Source organism: Trachypithecus francoisi, unplaced genomic scaffold (genome assembly GCF_009764315.1).
Source record: "Trachypithecus francoisi isolate TF-2019V2 unplaced genomic scaffold, Tfra_2.0 Lachesis_group3, whole genome shotgun sequence".
NCBI classification, from domain to species: Eukaryota; Metazoa; Chordata; class Mammalia; order Primates; family Cercopithecidae; genus Trachypithecus; species Trachypithecus francoisi.
The window spans coordinates 114,293,403-114,313,001 of NW_022681468.1; the positions used below are offsets into that span (position 1 = coordinate 114,293,403).

Sequence of the window (19,599 nt, forward strand, 5' to 3'; positions counted from 1 at the left end):
TTGAAAACATTTAAAAAATCCTAGGCCGGGCGCGGTGGCTCAAGCCTATAATCCCAGCACTTTGGGAGGCCGAGACGGGCGGATCACGAGGTCAGGAAATCGAGACCATCCTGGCTAACACGGTGAAACCCCGTCTCTAATAAAAAATACAAAAAAACTAGCCGGGCGAGGTGGCGGGCGCCTGTAGTCCCAGATACTCGGGAGGCTGAGGCAGGAGAATGGCGTGAACCCGGGAGGCGGAGCTTGCAGTGAGCTGAGATCCGGCCACTGCACTCCAGCCTGGGCGACAGAGCGAGGCTCCGTCTCAAAAAAAAAAAAAAAAAAAAAAAAAAATCCTTTCCCAGCCAGCTTCCTACCCACTGAAGCCACACTGCTAGGAAGGAAAAAAAGAAGGGCAGATGCTGAAGCCCTGGAGAGTCGGCCTGAAGTGAGGAAGTGGCATGTGAATGTCCATCTTTTCTTTCCTCAGTGTGCCCAGGGATAGAGAATGGGAGACAGCAAGACAGAACAGAATGTCTCATTAACTCTGGGCAGCATCCAGATACTTCAGGCCTGGGAGAAGTGTCCTCGACTGCCCAGGGGCTCAAAGTTAGGATGTAGCTAAGTGAGATCAGATGCAACCACCTTGGACCTTGATCGACCCTATTTCAGAGCCATCGTTGATTCAGGAGCCCTCCTGTAGGAGATGGGGCAGAAACATTCAGGTGAGAGTCCTCGGAACTGAGGATGTGGCGAGAATATCCTTGACTGCCAGCAGCAACCTAATTTCTGAGTCTCTTTCCTAATCTGAAATGAAGTAGTTGAACTCATTTTTTATGCAAGCTGGTTTGTGATATAAGAATATGTACACGCCGGCCCGGTGGCTCACGCCTGTAATCCCAGCACTTTGGGAGGCCGAGGCGGGCGGATCACGAGGTCAGAAGATCGAGACCATCCTGGCCAACACGGTGAAACCCCGACTCTACTAAAAATACAAAACAATGGTGGCGGGTGCCTGTAGTCCCAGCTTCTAGGGAGGCTGAGGCAGGAGAATGGCGTGAACCCAGGAGGTGGCAGAGCTTGCAGTGAGCGAAGATCGCGCCGCGCAACTAATATATAGTACTAATAAATATTAGTACATTTATATATGTACTAATAAATATTAGTACATTTATATATGTACTAATAAATATTAGTACATTTATATATGTACTAATAATATTAGTACATTATATATGTACTAATAAATATTAGTACATTTATATATGTACTAATAAATATTAGTACATTATATATGTACTAATAAATATTAGTACATTTATATATGTACTAATAAAGTCCCTTACATATAGGCTTTTTTTTTTTTTTTTTTGAAATGTTGTTTTGATCTTGTTGCCCAGGCTGGAGTGCAATGGTGCGATCTCAACTCACTGCAACCTCCGCCTCCTGGGTTCCAGGAATTCTCCTGCCTCAGCCTCCCAAATAGCTGGGATTATAGGCATGCGCCACCACACCCGGCTAATTTTGCATTTTTAGTGGAGACGGGGGTTTCTCCAGTTGGTCAGACTGGTCTCGAACTCCCGACCTCAGGTGATCCGCCCGCCTTGGGCTCCCAAAGTGCTAGGATTACAGGAGTGAGCAACCGCGTCCAGCAGCATTTTTCCCTCATTCGTTGTTTTATTTTATGCCACAACGAGAAGGCGGGGCTAAGCAAAGTAGGTTTTTGTTTTGTTTGGTTTTTTGGGACGGAGTTTCGCTCTGGTTGCGCAGGCTGGACTGCAATGGCACCATCTCGGCTCACCGCGACGTCCGCTTCCTGGGTTTAAGCGATTCTCCTGACTCGGCCTCCCGAGTAGCTGGGATTACAGGCATGCGTTGCGCCACCACGCCTGGCTAATTTTGTATTTTTAGTAGAGACGGGGTTCCTCCATGTTGGCCAGGCTGGTCTTGAACTCCCTACCTTAGGTGATCCGCCCGCCTCGGCCTCCCAAAGTGCTGGGATTACAGGCGTGAGCCACCGCGCCCGGCCGCAAAGTAGGTATTTTTATTATAGTTTGTTGTTATTGCTATCATTCCTATTTTGAGGTGATTAAGTGCCCTCCTGGGCCTGACTCGAAAAAGTGCACGGTCGGTTACTCCTCCCTCGCCTTCATTCGTACTTCCAGGATGGCGGCTGCAGGTCACCTGACAAGAGACAAGGCGGGACGCCGGGCTAACAGTTTGTCCTCAGCGCGCCGCCGTAGCCCGCCGGCGGCCGCACGGTGGCCCTTCCCACCCACGCGTCAGAGTCGCAGTGGGCGGGCCTACGCGTTCCGCCGGCCGTGCGCCTGTCCAGCCCCCGCCAGCTCAGGAGTAACCCGCGAGCTCACACCGGCTTCTCTCTACCCTCAGCCCGCGCGTCGCCATCGCCGTCATGCTGGGCGCCGCTCTCCGCCGCTGCGCTGTGGCCGCCACCACCTGGGCCGGCCCTCGAGGCCTGCTGCACTCCGCCCGGACCCCCGGCCCCGCCGCGGGTAAGGTTCCTGGTTGCCACTCTCCGCGCCCTCGTGTCCTTGCGGTGACCTGGGCCCCCGCCGCCACTCCGGGGCGGGCTGTCCCCGGCCTAGCCCTTGCCTACAATGGTTACTGAACCCTGTGACTGCGGGCCGCCCTGGCCGCCGCTTCGAGTAGTGGAGGACCTGAGAGCGGGTCCCCGGGGCCTCCCTCCGCGCAACTTCCTAGCTCTGCCACCGCGGACGGGTCAGATGTGGACCTGCTGTGAGCGCCGAGGACGGGACGCAGCGCTCCCCTTCGGTTCCCGGGCCATGACCCTGCCCCGGCGCCGACCCTGCGGCCACCTGACCGAGAGTGGCCGCCGCCGGCCTGCAGCGCCTCGGCGAAGGTGACATTGAGCCTTCGGGCGTGCCGCTCAGGGTCCGAGAACACAATATGCTTCCGTGTGGGACACAGGATTATACTTTTTAATCAGACATTTCTCGGTTAGCGTTTAGTGTGTCACCTTCAAAGCCTTTTCTGTCATTTTTAGGTACTGCTGTGCCACGTTCTCATTCTTCCACGTTTAAAATAGATCGACATATGTGGTTGTTTCCTGATCTCCGGAAGATAGCCTGAGTTTTGATAGGGCTTATGATAAAAATATCACTCTTTTGAAAATTGAATGCCACAGACTCGGGAATACTGGGTTTTGCAAGCATAGGAACGCTTCCTGTTTTTTCCCCTTTGGAATAGAAGCCTGATTGCTGGAGTATGAGACGTGCTGCTGATTCTTATTTTCTTTCCCCTTATATGTGTGCTGGGAGATTTTGAGTCCACCACCGTAGAATAATTACAGTAATTGCACCTCGCTCTTGGTCCGTGATGATTATATAAGCTACATTTTGACATTTAGCTCCGATGCATTCATATTATATTTTATTTTTGAACCCGCATCACTGGAAACTATGCATGCATATTTAAACATAAGAACTCAGAAACTCATTTCAGGGTATGCCGAAGTTAATTAAAAAAGGAACTCAGCCGGGCGCGGTGGCTTATGCCTGTAATCCCAGCACTTTGGGAGGTCGAGGCGGGTGGATCACCTGAGGTCAGGAGTTCAAGACCAGCCTGGCCAACATGGAGAAACCCTGTCTCTACTAAAAATACAAAAAATTTAGCTGGGTGTGGTGGTATGCCCCTGTAATCCCAGCTACTCGGGAGGCTGAGGCACAAGAATCGCTTGAACCTGAGAGGCAGAGGTGGCAGTGAGCTGAGATCGCGCCATTGCACTCCAGCCTGGGCGACAGAGCGAGACTCCATCTCAAAAAAGAAAAAAAAGAATTCAGAAACTCAAAACTAATAAGGTTATTGCCTTGACTAAGTGTTTTAACACTTCAGAACCTAAATAATATGTTTTGCTTCATTCATTTTACACTTTATCTTTTATCCTTTGTCATAGAACCGTAAGGCTGGAGGGTACTTTATTTTTGTTTGTTTATTTTTAAAGTAGAGACGGAGTGTCCCTATGTTGAACTCCTGGGCTCAGGTGATCCTCCCACCTCAGCCTCCCAAAGTTTGGGGTTATAGGCATGAGCCACTGCAGCCAACCTAGAGTGTGCTTTAGAGATCGTGGAGACCATTTTATTGTATAGAAAAGGAAACCAAAATCCATCATGGGAAACTGAATCCTTGTTTGTTTGTTTTTTTTTTTTTTGGTTTGGGTTTTTTTTTTTTTTTTGAGACGGAGTTTCGTTCTTATTGCCCAAGCTGGAGTGCAATAGCGCGGTCTCAGCTCAAGCGATTCTCCTGCCTCAGCCTCCAGAGTAGCTGCGGTTACAGGCACTTGCCACCATGCCCAGCTAATTTTTGTGTTTTAGTAGAGAGGGGGTTTCACCATGTTGGTCAGGCAGGTCTTGAACTCCTGACATCAGGTGATGCGCCTGCCTCAGCCTCCCAAAGTGCTGGGATTACAGGCATGAGCCACCACACCTGGCCGAAACTGACTCCTTTTTAATGGTGGAACCATTTTTGTTTCTTATAGATAGTTATGTTTGGGCTATCCTGATGTTTGTTCAGATTTTGTGTTTTGCTAAAGTAACAATACAATTTACATTTTTCACCCAGGCAGGGTGGCTCATGCCTGTAATCCCAGCACTGTGGGAGGTTGTGGTGGGTGGATCACCTGAGGTCAGGAGTTCGAGACCAGCCTGAACATGGTGAAACCCAGTCTCTACTAAAAATCCAAAAATTAGCCAGGTGTGGTTGCATACCTGTGGTCCCAGCTACTTGGTAGGCTAAGGCAGGAGAATTGCTTGAACCCGGGAGGCAGAGGTTGCAGTGAGCTGAGATTGCGCCACTGCACTCTAGTCTGGGCAACAGACTGAGACTCCATCTCAAAAAAAAAATTTTTTTTAATTTTTTTTTTTTTTTTTTTTTTTTCTGGAGATAGTTTCACTGTGTTGCCTAGGCTGGAGTGCAGTGGCACCATCACAGCTCACTGCAGCCTTGACCTCCTGGGACTTAACTGATCCTCCTGCCTCTGTCTCCCAAGTCGCTGGGACCACAAGGGTGCCCCACCAGTTTTATTTTTCATATTTTTCATAGAAACAGTATCTCCCTATGTTGCCCAGGCTGGTCTGGGAACTCCTGGGCTCAGGAGTGCCTCTGGCTTCCCAAAGTCCTGGGATTACGTTTTGTTTTTGTTTTTGTTTTTGAGACAGAGTCTCACTCTGTCATGCAGGCTGCAGTACAGTTGGCACAGCTCACTGCAGCCTTGACCTCCTGGGCTCAAGTCATCCTTCCACCTCAGCCTCCCAAAGTGCTGGGATTATAAGCGAGAGCCACTGTGCCTGGCCTCAATAACTCGTTAATGTGCCCTCATTCCTAGAGTTACCACCACCAAAATGTTCATTCTTTGGGCCTGTCTGGGTTGATTATGTATTAAATGGAAAACTATCCTATTTAGCTAAATTTAAACCTGACGGGTTAATGAGCCCTTTTATTTTTCTATATATGTTAGCCTTTTTTGTTTTTAAATGGAGTGCTTAACTGAATGCCAAAAAGCAGTGTTAGAAACAGCTTTTGAGAATGTAGCCCTAAAAATGTCCTCATTTTTCACAGCTGCTTCTTTTTTCTTTCTTTGAAACTTTCAGGTTACGTAAAAGCTCTGAGTAATTGTTTTCCAAAATAATTTGCCTTACAAGCTTCAATACGAGGTGGAGATGCTGTTCTTAAGTGGTGTGGGGTGTGTGGAGCAGAGAATGCTAGTATAGTTTACCTAAAAAAATGTTAAGCACGTGGAGGATGTGTCCATAGCTAATAGAATAGATCCTGCTCTCCCCATGACTGGATTTAACAATATAATTTAAATCGTGTGGGGAGAGTCTGTTTTAGCCCTTCAGAAAAAGATGTGTGAGTTTTAAATTTTTTATTTATTTTAATTGGTTTGATATAGAGTATTGCTCTATCACTTAGGCTGGAGTAGAGTGGTGCAGTCATAGCTCATTGCAGCCTTGTTGCCCTGGGCTCAAGGTATCCTCCTGCCTCAGCCTCCTGAGTAGGTGGGACCACCAAACCCTGCTAATTTTTTAAGTTTTTTGTAGAGAGTGGGGGTCTCTGTTGCCCAAGCTGGTCTCTTAGTTCTGGCATCAAGCAATCCTGCCTTGGCCTCTCAAAGTTTTGGGATTACAGGCGTGAGCCACCATGCCTGGTCTGTTTTATAAAAAAGACTTTTTGTAATAGAACCAGTTTGTAATTTGGCTTCCAGAAGACATGTAATCAAATCCTTGAAGGTGGTGATCTCCTTGATTTGGAGTTGCTGTTGCTGGTCGTCTTATTCACAGTTAGGAAACAAAGAATTGCACTCATGTAGTCAAATCTATGCCCAGCAGTGAACAAAAGGAATTGAGCTTATCATGAAGCAGTGTTCTGGATAGGACAAGTAATTACCTCTGGGGAAGGAGTACATAGATCTTTTATTGGGTAAAATACTTAGGAGTGGAATTACTGTGTTATATGGTAGGTTTGTGTTTAACTTGGTAAGAAACTGCTTAAACAGTCTTCCAAAGTGATTGTGTCATTTTATTTTTTTTTTTTTTTTTTTTTTTTTTTTTTTTTTTTTTTTTTTTTTTTTTTTGAGACGGAGTCTCGCTCTGTCGCCCAGGCTGGAGTGCAGTGGCCGGATCTCAGCTCACTGCAAGCTCCGCCTCCCGGGTTTACGCCATTCTCTCGCCTCAGCCTCCCGAGTAGCTGGGACTACAGGCGCCCGCCATCTCGCCCGGCTAATTTTTTGTATTTTTTTAGTAGAGATGGGGTTTCACCGTGTTAGCCAGGATGGTCTCGATCTCCTGACCTCGTGATCCGCCCGTCTCGGCCTCCCAAAGTGCTGGATTACAGGCTTGAGCCACCGCGCCCGGCCAATTGTGTCATTTTATACTTGCATTTTAAGTATTCAGTTAAGGCTAGCTTTAGCTTTTGAAAAAGGTAGCTCATAAATTTTTTTTTGAGACAGGGTCTCACTCTGTCACCCAGGCTAGTGCCGCTGCGTCTGGCCCTAAGTTCTTGATAGTAGTGTGTTAGACGGTTGTTCTAATCTATGTTTGTGTGTGTGTGTATATATATATTTATTTATTATTTATTTTGAGACGGAGTCTCGCTCTGTCGCCTGGGCTGGAGTGCAGTGGCGCGATCTTGGCTCACTGCAACCTCCGCCTCCCAGGCTCACGCCATTCTCCTGCCTCAGCCTCCCGAGCAGCTGGGACTATAGGCGCCTGCCACTGTGCCCGGCTAATTTTTTTGTTTTTTGTTTTTTGTTTTTTTGAGGCGGAGTCTGGCTCTGTCGCCCGGACTGGAGTGCAGTGGCCAGATCTCAGCTCACTGCAAGCTCCGCCTCCCGGGTTTACGCCATTCTCCTGCCTCAGCCTCCCGAGTAGCTGGGACTATAGGCGCCCGCCACCTCGCCCAGCTAGTTTTTTTGTATTTTTAGTAGAGACGGGGTTTCACCGTGTTAGCCAGGATGGTCTCGATCTCCTGACCTCGTGATCCGCCCGTCTCGGCCTCCCAAAGTGCTGGGATTACAGGCTTGAGCCACCGCGCCCGGCTTTTTGTATTTTTATTAGAGACGGGGTTTCACCGTGTTTGCCAGGATGGTCTCGATCTCCTGACCTCGTGATCCACCCACCTCGGCCTCCCAAAGTGCTGGGATTACAGGCGTGAGCCACCGCGCCCGGCCTGTTTTTTTTTTTTGAAACGGAATCTTGCTCTGTCGTCCAGGCTAGAGTGCAGTGGCATGATCTTGGCTCACTGCAACCTCCCTGGGTTCAAGCTGTTCTCCTCCTTCAGCCTCCCAAGTAGCTGAGACTACAGGGGTATGCCACCACACCTTGCTAATTTTTTGTATTTTACTAGAGACAAGGTTTCACCATGTTGGCCCAACTGGTCTTGAACTCCTGGCCTCAAGTGATCCGCCTGCCTCAGCCTCCCAAAGTGCTGGGATTACAGGTGTGAGCCACCGCACCTGGCCTTATTTTCTGATATATTAAATTTGAATATTAGTCTTGTGAGACTTACTCAATATCCATGTAGTTTTGATTAAATGTTCACACTTACCAGATATATTTAGGTTTGGAGATCCATTTTTGTTGTAGAAATTAAGGCCGGACACGGTGGCTCATGCCTGTAATCCCAGCACTTTGGGAGGCGGAGGCAGGCAGATCATGAGGTCAAGAGTTCGAGACCAGCCTGACCAACATGGTGAAACCTCGTCTCTACTAAAGATACAAAAAATTATCCTGACGTGGTGGCGCACGCCTATAATCCCAGCTACTCGGGAGGCTAAGGCAGGAGAATCACTTGAACCTGGAGGTGGAGGTTGCAGTGAGCCAAAATTGTGCCATTGCACTCCAGCCTGGGCAACAGGGTGAGACTCTGTCTCAAAAAAAAAAAAAAAAGAAAACGTGTTCACTTCTACTCCATTTACGTACATGTTCCACTTCATTCTGGGCTTGGATTATGTAGGTGATTTAGGTCTCTGGGAAGATCTTTTCTGCTTTGGTTTTTTTCCTACTCTTCCTGCTGCCCGTTACTGCATTAAAGATATGTAGGATATCACTAACATTTAAATTTCAGAGTGTTCTTAGAACAACAATGTTGAGAGGTTTCTGGGTGAAGTTTTAAAAATAAATAAATATATATATATATATATATATGTATATATATGTTAAGGCTGGGCACGGTAGCTCACGCCTGTAATTCTGTACTTTGGGAGGCCGGAGTGGTAGGATTGCTTGAGGATAGGAGTTCAAGACCAGCCTGGGCAACATATCAAGACCCCCATTTCTAAAAGTAAATAAATAAAAAATACGTTAAGTCTTAAACAACTAGAAGTTACACCACACTTATCTAAAACAGATAGTAGGAAATGTGATTTGAGATAGGTTTCATTTCTTTAAGTTATGATATCTATAAATAGACAACAAAGACATTTTTAGATAAGGATTAGTTTATAGCTACCATTTGTTTTAATACTTACCGGTGCATAGTGTTAACCTACTTGTTTTCACATTTAATCTTTATAATCTGCTAAGGGTGGTAGTGTCCCCATTTTACAGATAAGGAAAATGAAACTTAAGTTAATTTTCCAGGGCCAAACAGTGAGAGCGAAGAGCCTAGAGGTATCCGAGCACTAGGCTGTGCTGCATCCAATACCCCAAGATAAAATTTTCTGCCTCCTCCTATCCCCCTACCTGTTGCAGAGGCTGTTCAGAAGGAATTCAGATTTCCAAACTCACTTCAGTGTCCATTTGACAAGAGGAAAGAAAATATGGGACCGGGTGCAGTGGCTCACGTCTGTAATCCCAGCATTTTGGGAGGCTGAGGTGGGCAGATCACTGGAGGTCAGGAGTTCGAGACCAGCCTGGGCAACGTGGTCAAATCCTGTCTCTACTCAAAATACAAAAATTAGCCAGGCGTGGTGACACACACCTGTAGTCTTAGCTACTCAGAAGGCTGAGGCAGGAGAATAACCTGAATCCAGGAGGCAGAGGTTCAGTGAACTGAGATTGTTCCACTGCATTTCAGCCTGGGTTACAGAGAGAGACTCTCGAACTCCAAAAAAAAAAAAGGAAATGATTTTCATACCATACTGTAAAGGATGTATTGATTGGGAGGCTCTACTAGCCTTCAGAATGCTGCAGGCAAAAAAACACATGAAAATAGTTGTGTATCCTGTTTTCTTGACAATGTTACGTTTAAAATATCATTTCTCTTTTTCTTCGAGACGGAGTCTTGCTGTGTCGCCCAGACTGAAGTACAATGGCGTGATCTCAGCTCACCTCAACCTCCGCCTCCCGGGTTCGAGCGATTCTCCTGCCTCAGTCTCCCGCATAGCTGAGATTACAGGCGCCCATCATCACGCCCAGCTACTTTTTGTATTTTTAGTAGAGACGGGGTTTCACCATGTTGATCAGGCTGGTCACAAACTCCTGACCTCTGGTGATCTAACCGTCTCAGCCTCCCAAAGTGCTGGGATTACAGGTGTGAGCCACTGCGCCCAGCCCAAAATATCATTCCCTATAAAACAGTATTATTTTGCATTAGGTGTAGATTAGAGTGTATGTTCCCTTAGGGGATTTATCAGAATCTTTAGGGAAGGGGCTGTAGTTTGATAAAGCAATTTGTATGTGTAATTTGTCAGGATGTATAATTTATTTTGGAATATAATAACATGGGTTTTTTTTTGTAATGTGTCAATGAAGTATATACGTTTGTTTAAGAACTTGAATGGGGCCAGGGCTGGTGGCTCACACCTGTAATCTCAGCACTTTGGGAGGCAAGGATGGAAGGAATGCTTAAGCCCAAAGAGTTTGAGGCTGCAGTGAGCTGTGATTGCACCACTGCACTCCAGCCTGGGCAACAACAGAGCGAGAGCCTGTCTCAAAAAAAAGAACTTGAATGGACATTAGCATTATTCTTAGTTTTTTGTTGTTGTTGCTTTTTGTGTTTTTGTTTTGTTTTGTTTGTTTGTTTGTTTGTTTGTTTGTTTTTGAGGCAGAGTCTCGCTCTGTCACCAGGCTGGAGAGCAGTGGCGCGATCTCGGCTCACTGAACCTATGCCTCCCGAGTTCAAGCAATTCCCCTGCTTCAGCCTACTGAGTTGCTGGAACTGCAGGCATGTGCCACCACACCCAGCTAATGTTTGTACTTTTTTTTTTTTTTTTTTTTTTTTTTGAGACGGAGTCTCGCTCTGCCGCCCAGGCTGGAGTGCAGTGGCCGGGTCTCAGCTCACTGCAAGCTCCGCCTCCTGGGTTTACGCCATTCTCCTGCCTCAGCCTCCCAAGCAGCTGGGACTACAGGCGCCCGCCATGTCGCCCGGCTAGTTTTTTGTATTTTTTAGTAGAGACGGGGTTTCACCATGTTAGCCAGGATGGTCTCGATCTCCTAACCTCGTGATCCTCCCGTCTCGGCCTCCCAAAGTGCTGGGATTACAGGCTTGAGCCACCGCGCCCGGCCAATGTTTGTACTTTTAATAGAGATGGGGTTTCACCATGTTGGCCAGGATTGTCTTGATCTCTTGACCTCGTGATCCGCCCGCCTCGGCCTCCCAAAGTGCTGGGATTACAGATGTGAGCCACTGTGCCCAGCCTATTCTTAGTTTTTTGTTTGTTTGTTTTTTTTGAGACAGAGTCTCGCTCTGTCTCCCAGGCTGGAGTGCAGTGATGCAATCTCGGCTCACTGTAACCTCTGCCTCCCAGGTTCACGCCATTCTCTTGCCTCAGCCTCCCGAGTAGCTGGGACTACAGGCGCCCGCCACCATGTCCGGCTGATTTTTTGTATTTTTAATAGAGACGGGATTTCACCACGTTAGCCAGGATGGTCCCAAACTCCTGACCTCATGATCCGCCCACCTCAGCCTCCCAAAGTGCTGGGATTACAGGCGTGAGCCACCGCGCCTGGCCCTACTAGTTTTTAGAGGTGGGATGTCGCTGAGTTGCCCAGGCTGAAATGCAATAGCTATTTTCTCAGGTGCTGTCATATTGTTAGCACCCTACAACATTGAACTCCTGGGCTTGGGCAGTCTTCCTGCCTCAGCCTCTGAGTAGCTGGGACTACAGATGTGTGCCCCACTATGCCCACCTGGGACATTTTTACTTAGGAATTAATACTCTGGTTATGTGTAAAAATTCAAACAATATGGAAGTATATAAATTAGTTTTTACCTCTCACAGATAATCACTGTTAATTTAAAATCAGAGGGAACCACTGTTAATAATTTCAAGCTAGTATTATACATTAGGGAGAAAAGTATAAACATGCCTATGTAATACTTTTTGTTCTACTTGGTTTTATTTGCTTAATTTTAAAGATATCTTTCTATATCAATGTATAAGATGTATTTCCTTTGACCTGTTGAATATTTTTTCTGCCACAACATATATAGTCGACTCAAAATTTAATGCATTAAACAAGATATATCAAGTACTGTTTGTGTACATTGAAGTTATGGTTCTTTCACATTGTAGCTATCCAGTCAGTTCGCTGCTATTCTCATGGGTCACATGAGACAGATGAGGAGTTTGATGCTCGCTGGGTAACATACTTCAACAAGCCAGATATAGATGCCTGGGAATTGCGTAAAGGTAATTGGAACATAGACATATTTGTCTATTTCTGTGTGTAAATATGAACTGCTTCTGCCCCTTTATTGAGAACAACTGTTTTGAAAACATGCGTCATTTAAACTGGTTGCTCCATGCAACTTTCAGTTAGGAAAGTTTATGGCTACCTACAAAGCAGGATTTTAAGGCAGGCACTATTGACATTTTGGGCCAGATAATTCTTTGTTATAGGGGACTGTCCTTTACACTGTAGGATGTTTACCATCACCTTTGGCCTCTACCTGCTAGAAGCCAGTACGCACACACTCATACCATGTGACCACCAAAAATGTCTCTAGACATTACCCAGTGTCTCCCGAAAACCACTGCTATAACAATAAGGCTAGGTGAGCAAAAGTAACAGTTTTGTACATTTCAAAGAATTTATACAGGCCGGGCGCGGTGGCTCACGCCTGTAATCCCAGCACTTTGGGAGGCCGAGGCAGGCGGATCACAAGGTCAGGAGATTGAGACCATCCTGGCTAACACGGTGAAACCACGTCTCTACTAAAAGTACAAAACAATTAGCCGGGCGTGGTGGCGGGCGCCTGTAGTCCCAGCTACTTGGGAGGCTGAGGCAGGAGAATGGTGTGAACCCAGGAGGCAGAGCTTGCAGTGAGCCGAGATCGTGCCACTGCACTCCAGCCTGGGCGACAGAGTGAGACTCCGTCTCAAAAAAAAAAAAAAGAGATTAGGCCGGGTGCGGTGGCTCAAGCCTGTAATCCCAGCACTTTGGGAGGCCGAGACGGGCAGATCACGAGGTCAGGAGATCAAGACCATCCTGGCTAACACGGTGAAACCCCGTCTCTACTAAAAAGATACAAAAAACTAGCAGGGCGTGGTGGTGGGCGCCTGTAGTCCCAGCTACTCGGGAGGCTGAGGCAGGAGAATGGCGTAAACCCGGGAGGCGGAGCTTGCAGTGACTGAGATCCGGCCACTGCACTCCACTGAGAGACAGAGCGAGACTCCATCTCAAAAAAAAAAAAAAAAAGAATTTACACAGAGCAGTCATTTGATTCCCTTCCCCTTTGGATGATGGTTTAGGTTTTTTATTATTTTTGCATTGTTTTGCCCTGAATAAGTATCTAAGTAAGTTAGAACTTGTCTTTCCTCAATTTGCAGATGCACACTTAACATGAGTAAATAGTATTAAGTGTAGGGTAATTTATCTCAGACCAAAAATTCAATCTCAATGACTGCATCATATTCACTGGTATCCTTTGTTTAAATATTTTAAAGTAATAAAAGCAAGAAACCTAAATGCTTTAAACTTCTCTGCAGAAATGTAATGATTCCCTTTTGCTACAACCAGTAGAATTCTTACTGAACAATCTGGAGTAGAAGTAATAAAAAGAACAATTATGTGTTCCCATTAAAAGAATCTTAAATTTTATGATGTGTCATTTTGTGCAGATCTGAAAGTAATCATGCCCATCATTTTCTGGTTGAATGTTTATGAGTCTGTGTACTAATGTTTCTCTATAATATCTCCTTAATGTCCTCATTTAGGCTTCATTAACTCTCCTTACTCATTTATCTGCCTGTTTTTAGGCTATTTTCCAGTTGAATCTCTTTTATTTTGGTTTTTTGTTTGTTTGTTTTGTGTGAGACTGAGTTTCTCTTATTGCCCAGGCTAGAGTGCGATGGCGCGATCTCAGCTCACTGCAACCTCCACCTCCCGGGTTCAAGTGATTCTCCTGCCTCAGCCTCTCGAGTAGCTGGGATTACAGGCATGCGCCACCATGCCCAGCTAATTCTGTATCTTTCCGAGAGATGGGTTTCTCCACGTTGGCCAGGCTGGTCTTGAACTCCTGACCTCAGGTGATCTGCCCACCTCAGCCTCCCAAAGTGCTGGGATTATAGGTGTGAGCTACTGGGCCCAGCCTTGAATCTCTTTTAAAGCATCCAAAACATGTTCATTGCAGTAAGAGCTAAAGATAGGAGGGCCGGGTGGGGTGACTTATGCCTGTAATCCCAGCACTTTGGGAGGCCAGCACGGGTGGATCACGAGGTCAGGAGTTCAAGACCAGCTGGGTCAAGATGCTGAAACCCCATCTCTACTAAAAATATGAAAATTAACTGGGCATGGTGGCACCTGCCTGTAATCCCAGCTACTTGGTAGGCTGAGGCAGGATAATCGCTTGAACCCGGGTGGCAGAGGTTGCAGTGAGCTGAGGTGGAGCCACTGAACTCCATCCTGGGCGAAAGAGCAAGACTCCATCTCCAGAAAGAAAGTTAGGAGTTGAAAATGACTCTCTTGTTTGAAAAGAAACCAGCTAATTATTATGAAAATAGTGTTTGCATTTAAGAAAACTCTTAGGGTTTTTTATGGCCAGGAGCTGTGGCTCACACCTGTAATCGCAGCATTTTGGGAGGCCAAGGCGGGCAGATCACCTGAGGTCAGGAGTTTGAGACCAGCCTGACCAACATGGAGAAACGCCTGTTCTATTAAAAATACAAAAATTAGCTGGGCGTGGTGGCACACACCTGTAATCCCAGCTACTCAAGAGGCTGAGACAGGAGAATCGCTTGAACCCGGGAGGCGGAGGTTGTGGTGAACTGAGATCACACCATCGCACTCCAGCCTGGGCAACAAAAGCAAAACTCGGTCTCAAAGAAGGAAAAAAAAACTCAGGGTTTTTTCCTTCAATCTGTGTGCTGTTGCATAGTTCTTTCTTTCCACTAATTCACTTAGGGAGATCCACTGTGATCTTATTATCTAGAATTTATTAAAGGTAGATTTCTCTCATTTTATAGATAAGAGAATGGAGACCCAGACAGATAAGATCATACGTCAGTGATTCAGTAAAAATGTAAATAGCTCATAGTTTAAGTGAGGCTCTTTGAGGTTGACATGGCCCTTCTTTTTAATTTTGCAGGGATAAACACACTTGTTACCTATGATCTGGTTCCAGAGCCCAAAATCATTGATGCTGCTTTGCGGGCATGCAGACGGTTAAATGATTTTGCTAGTACAGTTCGTATCCTAGAGGCTGTTAAGGTCAGTGAAATAATAATGCTAAAATTGTTCTGTAAATGAGTGGGCTTTTGCTGAGGTATCAGCATATTCTGTATTTTTGAATTTGTTAAAATGCCTAAAATGAGTCTTTATATAACTACAAGGAATGTACATTGCAGTTAAAATCTTTCTAGAGGCTGGCAGCATTTATTCAAGGCCTTACAAATTGTACATGACACACTTTTGTTCAGCAATTCCATTTAAGAATTTATCTTTTTTCTTTTCTCTCTCTCTTTTTTTCTTTTTTTTTAAGAATTTATCTTGGCTGTGTGTGGTGGTTCACACCTGTAATCCCAGTACTTTACGAGGCCAAGGCAGGAGAATCACTTGAACCCGGGAGGCGGAGGTAGCAGTGAGCTGAGATCACGCCATTGCACTCCAGCCTGGGCAACAAGAGAAAAACTCCGTCTCTTAAAAAAAAAAAGAATTTATCAAGGAACAATTAAGGGTATATAAAGATTTAACTACCAAGTGTATTCATCTTCTTGCTATTTGTCATACAAAATGTTAGGAATTCTTAAGAGGTAACTCCCCAGAACTGGTTATACTACACAACTATTGATACTGTAGAAATATGTTTGACTTTAAACATATTTGCGTCAGCTGGGCGCAGTGGCTCACGCCTGTAATCCCAGCAATTTTGGGAGACGGAGGTGGGTGGATCCCCTGAGGTCAGGAGTTCGAGACCAGCCTGACCAACATGGAGAACCCTCATCTCTACTGAAAATAAAAAATTAGCTGGGCGTGGTGGTAAATGCCTGTAATCCCAGCAACTCAGGAGGCTGAGGAAGCAGAATTGCTTGAACTCAGGAGGCAGAGGTTACAGTGAGCCGAGATGGCACCATTGCACTCCAGCCTGGGCAACAAGAGAGAAAAACTCCATCTCGGCTGGGCGCAGTGACTCATGCCTGTAATCCCAGCACTTTGGGAGGCCGAGGCGGGCAGATCACGAGGTCAGGAGATCGAGACCATCCTGACCAACATGGTGAAACCCCGTCTCTACAAAAAGAAATACAAAAAATCAGCTAGGCATGGTGGCAGGCGCCTGTAGTCCCAGCTACTCAGGAGGCTGAGCCAGGAGAATGGCATGAACCCAGGAAGCGGAGCTTGCAGAGATTGTGCCACTGCACTCCAGCCTGGGCGACAGAGCAAGACTCTTGTCTCAAAAAAAAAAACAAGAGAAACTCCGTCTCAAAAAAACATATATATGTTATATGAAAACATAGGTATGTACTAATTTTCCTCCCTCTTATTTGGTTATAATTTCTGAGTTTATTTATTTATTTTTTTGAGATGGAGTCTTGCTCTGTTGCCCGGTCTGGAGTGTAGTGGCGCGCTCTCAGCTCACTGTCACGTCTGTCTCCTGGGTTCAAGTGATTCTTCTGCCTCAACCTCCCGAGTAGGTGGGATTACAGGCACCCGCCACCACGCCCAGCTAGTTTTTTTATTTTTTAATAGAGACGGGGTTTCACCAGGTTGGTCAGGCTGATCTTGAACTCCTGACCTCAGGTGATCCACCCACCTCGGCCTCCCAAAGTGCTGGGATTATAGGCGTGAGCCACACTGCCTGGCTGAGTTTTTTTGTAATAAATACATTGCATTTTTAAAAATACAATTAAGGAGCCCTAGAGTTTTTTGAAGGCAGAAGAAGAGCAACTTGGCACTTTTTTTTTTTTTTTTAAGACGGAGTTTCACTCTTGTTGCCCAGGCTGGAGTGCAATGGCGTGATCTTGGCTCTCTGCAACCACCACCTACCGAGTTCAAGCGATTCTCCTGCCTCAGCCTCCCGTGTACCTGGGATTACAGACAAGTTTTACCATGCGTGGCTTATTTTGTATTTTTAAGAGACGGGGTTTCTCCATGTTGGTCAGGCTGGTCTCAAACTCCCAACCTCAGCTGATCCGCCTGCATCGGCCTCCCAAAGTGCTGGGATTACAGGCATGAGCCACCACGCCCGGCCAACACTTTCTTAGTTCTTTTGACTTTTTATTCATTCCTGAGGAATCTTGTGACAGCACAGGTGTAACTATATATTACAGTGAAAAGTCTCCAGCCCTGGACATATGTATTCTCAAAGTACAGCTCTCCATGAAAAGATACTATGGTCTGTTAAAAAGAAACTCAAGATCTGTTAACGGCGAAAGTGTGACATTACTTTATCTATCATGAGTAAGATAATTAAGGGCTCTGTAGGCTATCAATCCATTCAACACTGGTAGTTAATTCAGTTAGGGTCTCAAATTGGAGGCAAATGAAAAAACTTTTCCCGTGTTAACTTAATTATTTGTGTTGCCTGCTGGGCATGTCTAATTGCCTTCACAAAATTCTGTCATCACTATCTTCTTTTTCAGTAATTCTAGACTTTAAGATGTTTGTTCTGGATTTAGTCCAATTGCAGTTATTCTCAAGGTATCTCAAAAACTTACCTTGAACAGTACATATATAAGTTGCCCTCTTTATTTTTATTTATTTATTTATTTATTTATTTATTTTATTTTTTATTTTTTTGAGACGGAGTCTTGCTCTGTCACCCAGGCTGGAGTGCAGTGCCACGATCTCAGCTCACTCCAACCTCTGCCTCCCTGGTTAAAGCAATCCCAAGTAGCTGGGATTACAGGGGCATGCCACCACAACCGGCAAATTTTTGTATTTTTAGTAGAGACGGGGTTTCACCATGTTGGTCAGGATGGTCTCAAACTCCTGACCTTGTGATCTGCCTGCGTCAGCCTCCCAAAGTGCTGGAATTACAGGCATGAGCCACAGCACCCAGCAAGTTGCTCTATTTATTGAACAAATGTGTTAACTTAAAAGTAGATTACCTGTTTTTTTTTTTTTTTTTTTGAGACAGTCTTGTTCTGTCACCCAGCCTGGAGTGCAGTGGCGTGATCTCGACCCACTGCAACCTCTGCCTCCCAGGTTCAAGCCGATTCTTCTGCCTCAGCCTCCCGAGTAGCTGAGGTTACAGGCATGTGCCACTACACCTGGCTGATTTTTGTAATTTTAGTAGAGATAGGGTTTCACCATGTTGGCCAGGCTGGTCTCAAACTCCTGACCTCAAGTGATCCACCTGCCTCGGCCTCCCAAAGTGCTGGGATTATAGGCATGAGCCACTGCACCCAGCTGATGACCTGTATTATTAATTCTGCCCTGCTTGCCTCTGCTTATGTAATTAAAAGCATTTTTTAAGTTCATTTCATGAATTAACAGACATGGCTTTTGAGAGAGTTAAATGTGAATATTCTTTTTGCCATCAGGACAAAGCAGGACCTCATAAGGAAATCTACCCCTATGTCATCCAGGAACTTAGACCAACTTTAAATGAACTGGGAATCTCCACTCCGGAGGAACTGGGCCTTGACAAAGTGTAAACCCCATGGGTAAGCGAGAAACCACTGAAGAAGGCAGGAAAACAATCCAGAGAGGTGTGGGTGGATGACATTTAAGTGTGCTGTGGTAAGACCTTTCAGTGTTCTTGTTAGGGACTACAGGATGCATGCCACCTCACCTGGCTAGTTTTTGTATTTTTTAGTAGAAACGGGGTTTCACCATGTTGGCCAGGCTGTTCTCAAACGCCTGACCTCATGATCTGCCTGCCTTGGCCTCCCAAAGTGCTGGGATTACAGGCTTGAGCCATTGTGCCTGGCATCATTATTTTCTTATGGGTATAAAGGCAAATAAAAGCCACCTTAATTAAAGAAAAATCTTTACAAAATATTTTAGCCATAAACAGTAGCATAATACAGTGAGTTTGTGTATACATATCCAGATTTTCAGATAGTTTTATTGTTGCCACATTTGCTTTGGTGTTTTTAAAGTATTTCTGTTTAGGCTGAGCACTGTGGCTCACGCCTGTAATCCCAGCATTTTGGGAGGCCAAGGCGGGCAGATTACAAGGTGAGGAGTTCAAGACCAGCATGGTGAAACCTTGTCTCTACTAAAAATACAAAATTTAGCCAAGTGTGGTGGCATGCGCCTTTAGTCCCAGCTACTTGGGAGGCCAAGGCAGGAGAATCGCTTGAACCCAGGAGGCAGAGGTTGCAGTGAGCCGAGACTACACCATTGTACTCCAGCCTGGGTGACAGAGTAAGACTATGTCTCCAAAAAAAAAAAAGAACTTGGCTGGCAACAATGGCTCATGACTGTAAGCTCAGCATTTTGGGAGGCTAAGGTGGGAGGATTGCTTGAGTTCAGGAGTTTGAGACCGGCCTGAGCACATAGTGAGACCCTGTCTCTGTTAGTTAATTAAATACATACATACATACATACGTACATACATATATACGTACATACATACATACAAACAAAAATACTCAGAATTCAAGGAATTTTTATATTCGGTCTTCCTGTTGAGAAACTGAACAGAAAATGCCTAAAACTTTGTAATCTACTTTTAGGATTTTTTTTTTTTTTTTTTGAGACAGAGTCTCACTCTGTCACCCAGGCTGGAGTGCAGTGGCATGATCGTGGCTCAATG

General features: G+C 45.7%; 1 protein-coding gene across 1 annotated transcript in view; it reads left to right on the top strand.

Moving 5' to 3' along the window:
* Positions 1-2,243: 2,243 nt before the first annotated feature.
* The window catches only part of LOC117070355 (cytochrome c oxidase subunit 5A, mitochondrial), a 19,748-nt gene continuing 2,392 nt past the window's right edge, over positions 2,244-19,599 (top strand). Inside the window, exons 1-4 of the mRNA XM_033189343.1 lie at positions 2,244-2,492; positions 11,972-12,088; positions 14,986-15,107; positions 18,380-18,502. Coding sequence (XP_033045234.1) covers positions 2,393-2,492; positions 11,972-12,088; positions 14,986-15,107; positions 18,380-18,493 — 453 coding nt within the window. The 5' untranslated portion in view covers positions 2,244-2,392 and the 3' untranslated portion in view covers positions 18,494-18,502. The remainder of the gene's footprint in view (positions 2,493-11,971; positions 12,089-14,985; positions 15,108-18,379; positions 18,503-19,599) is intronic.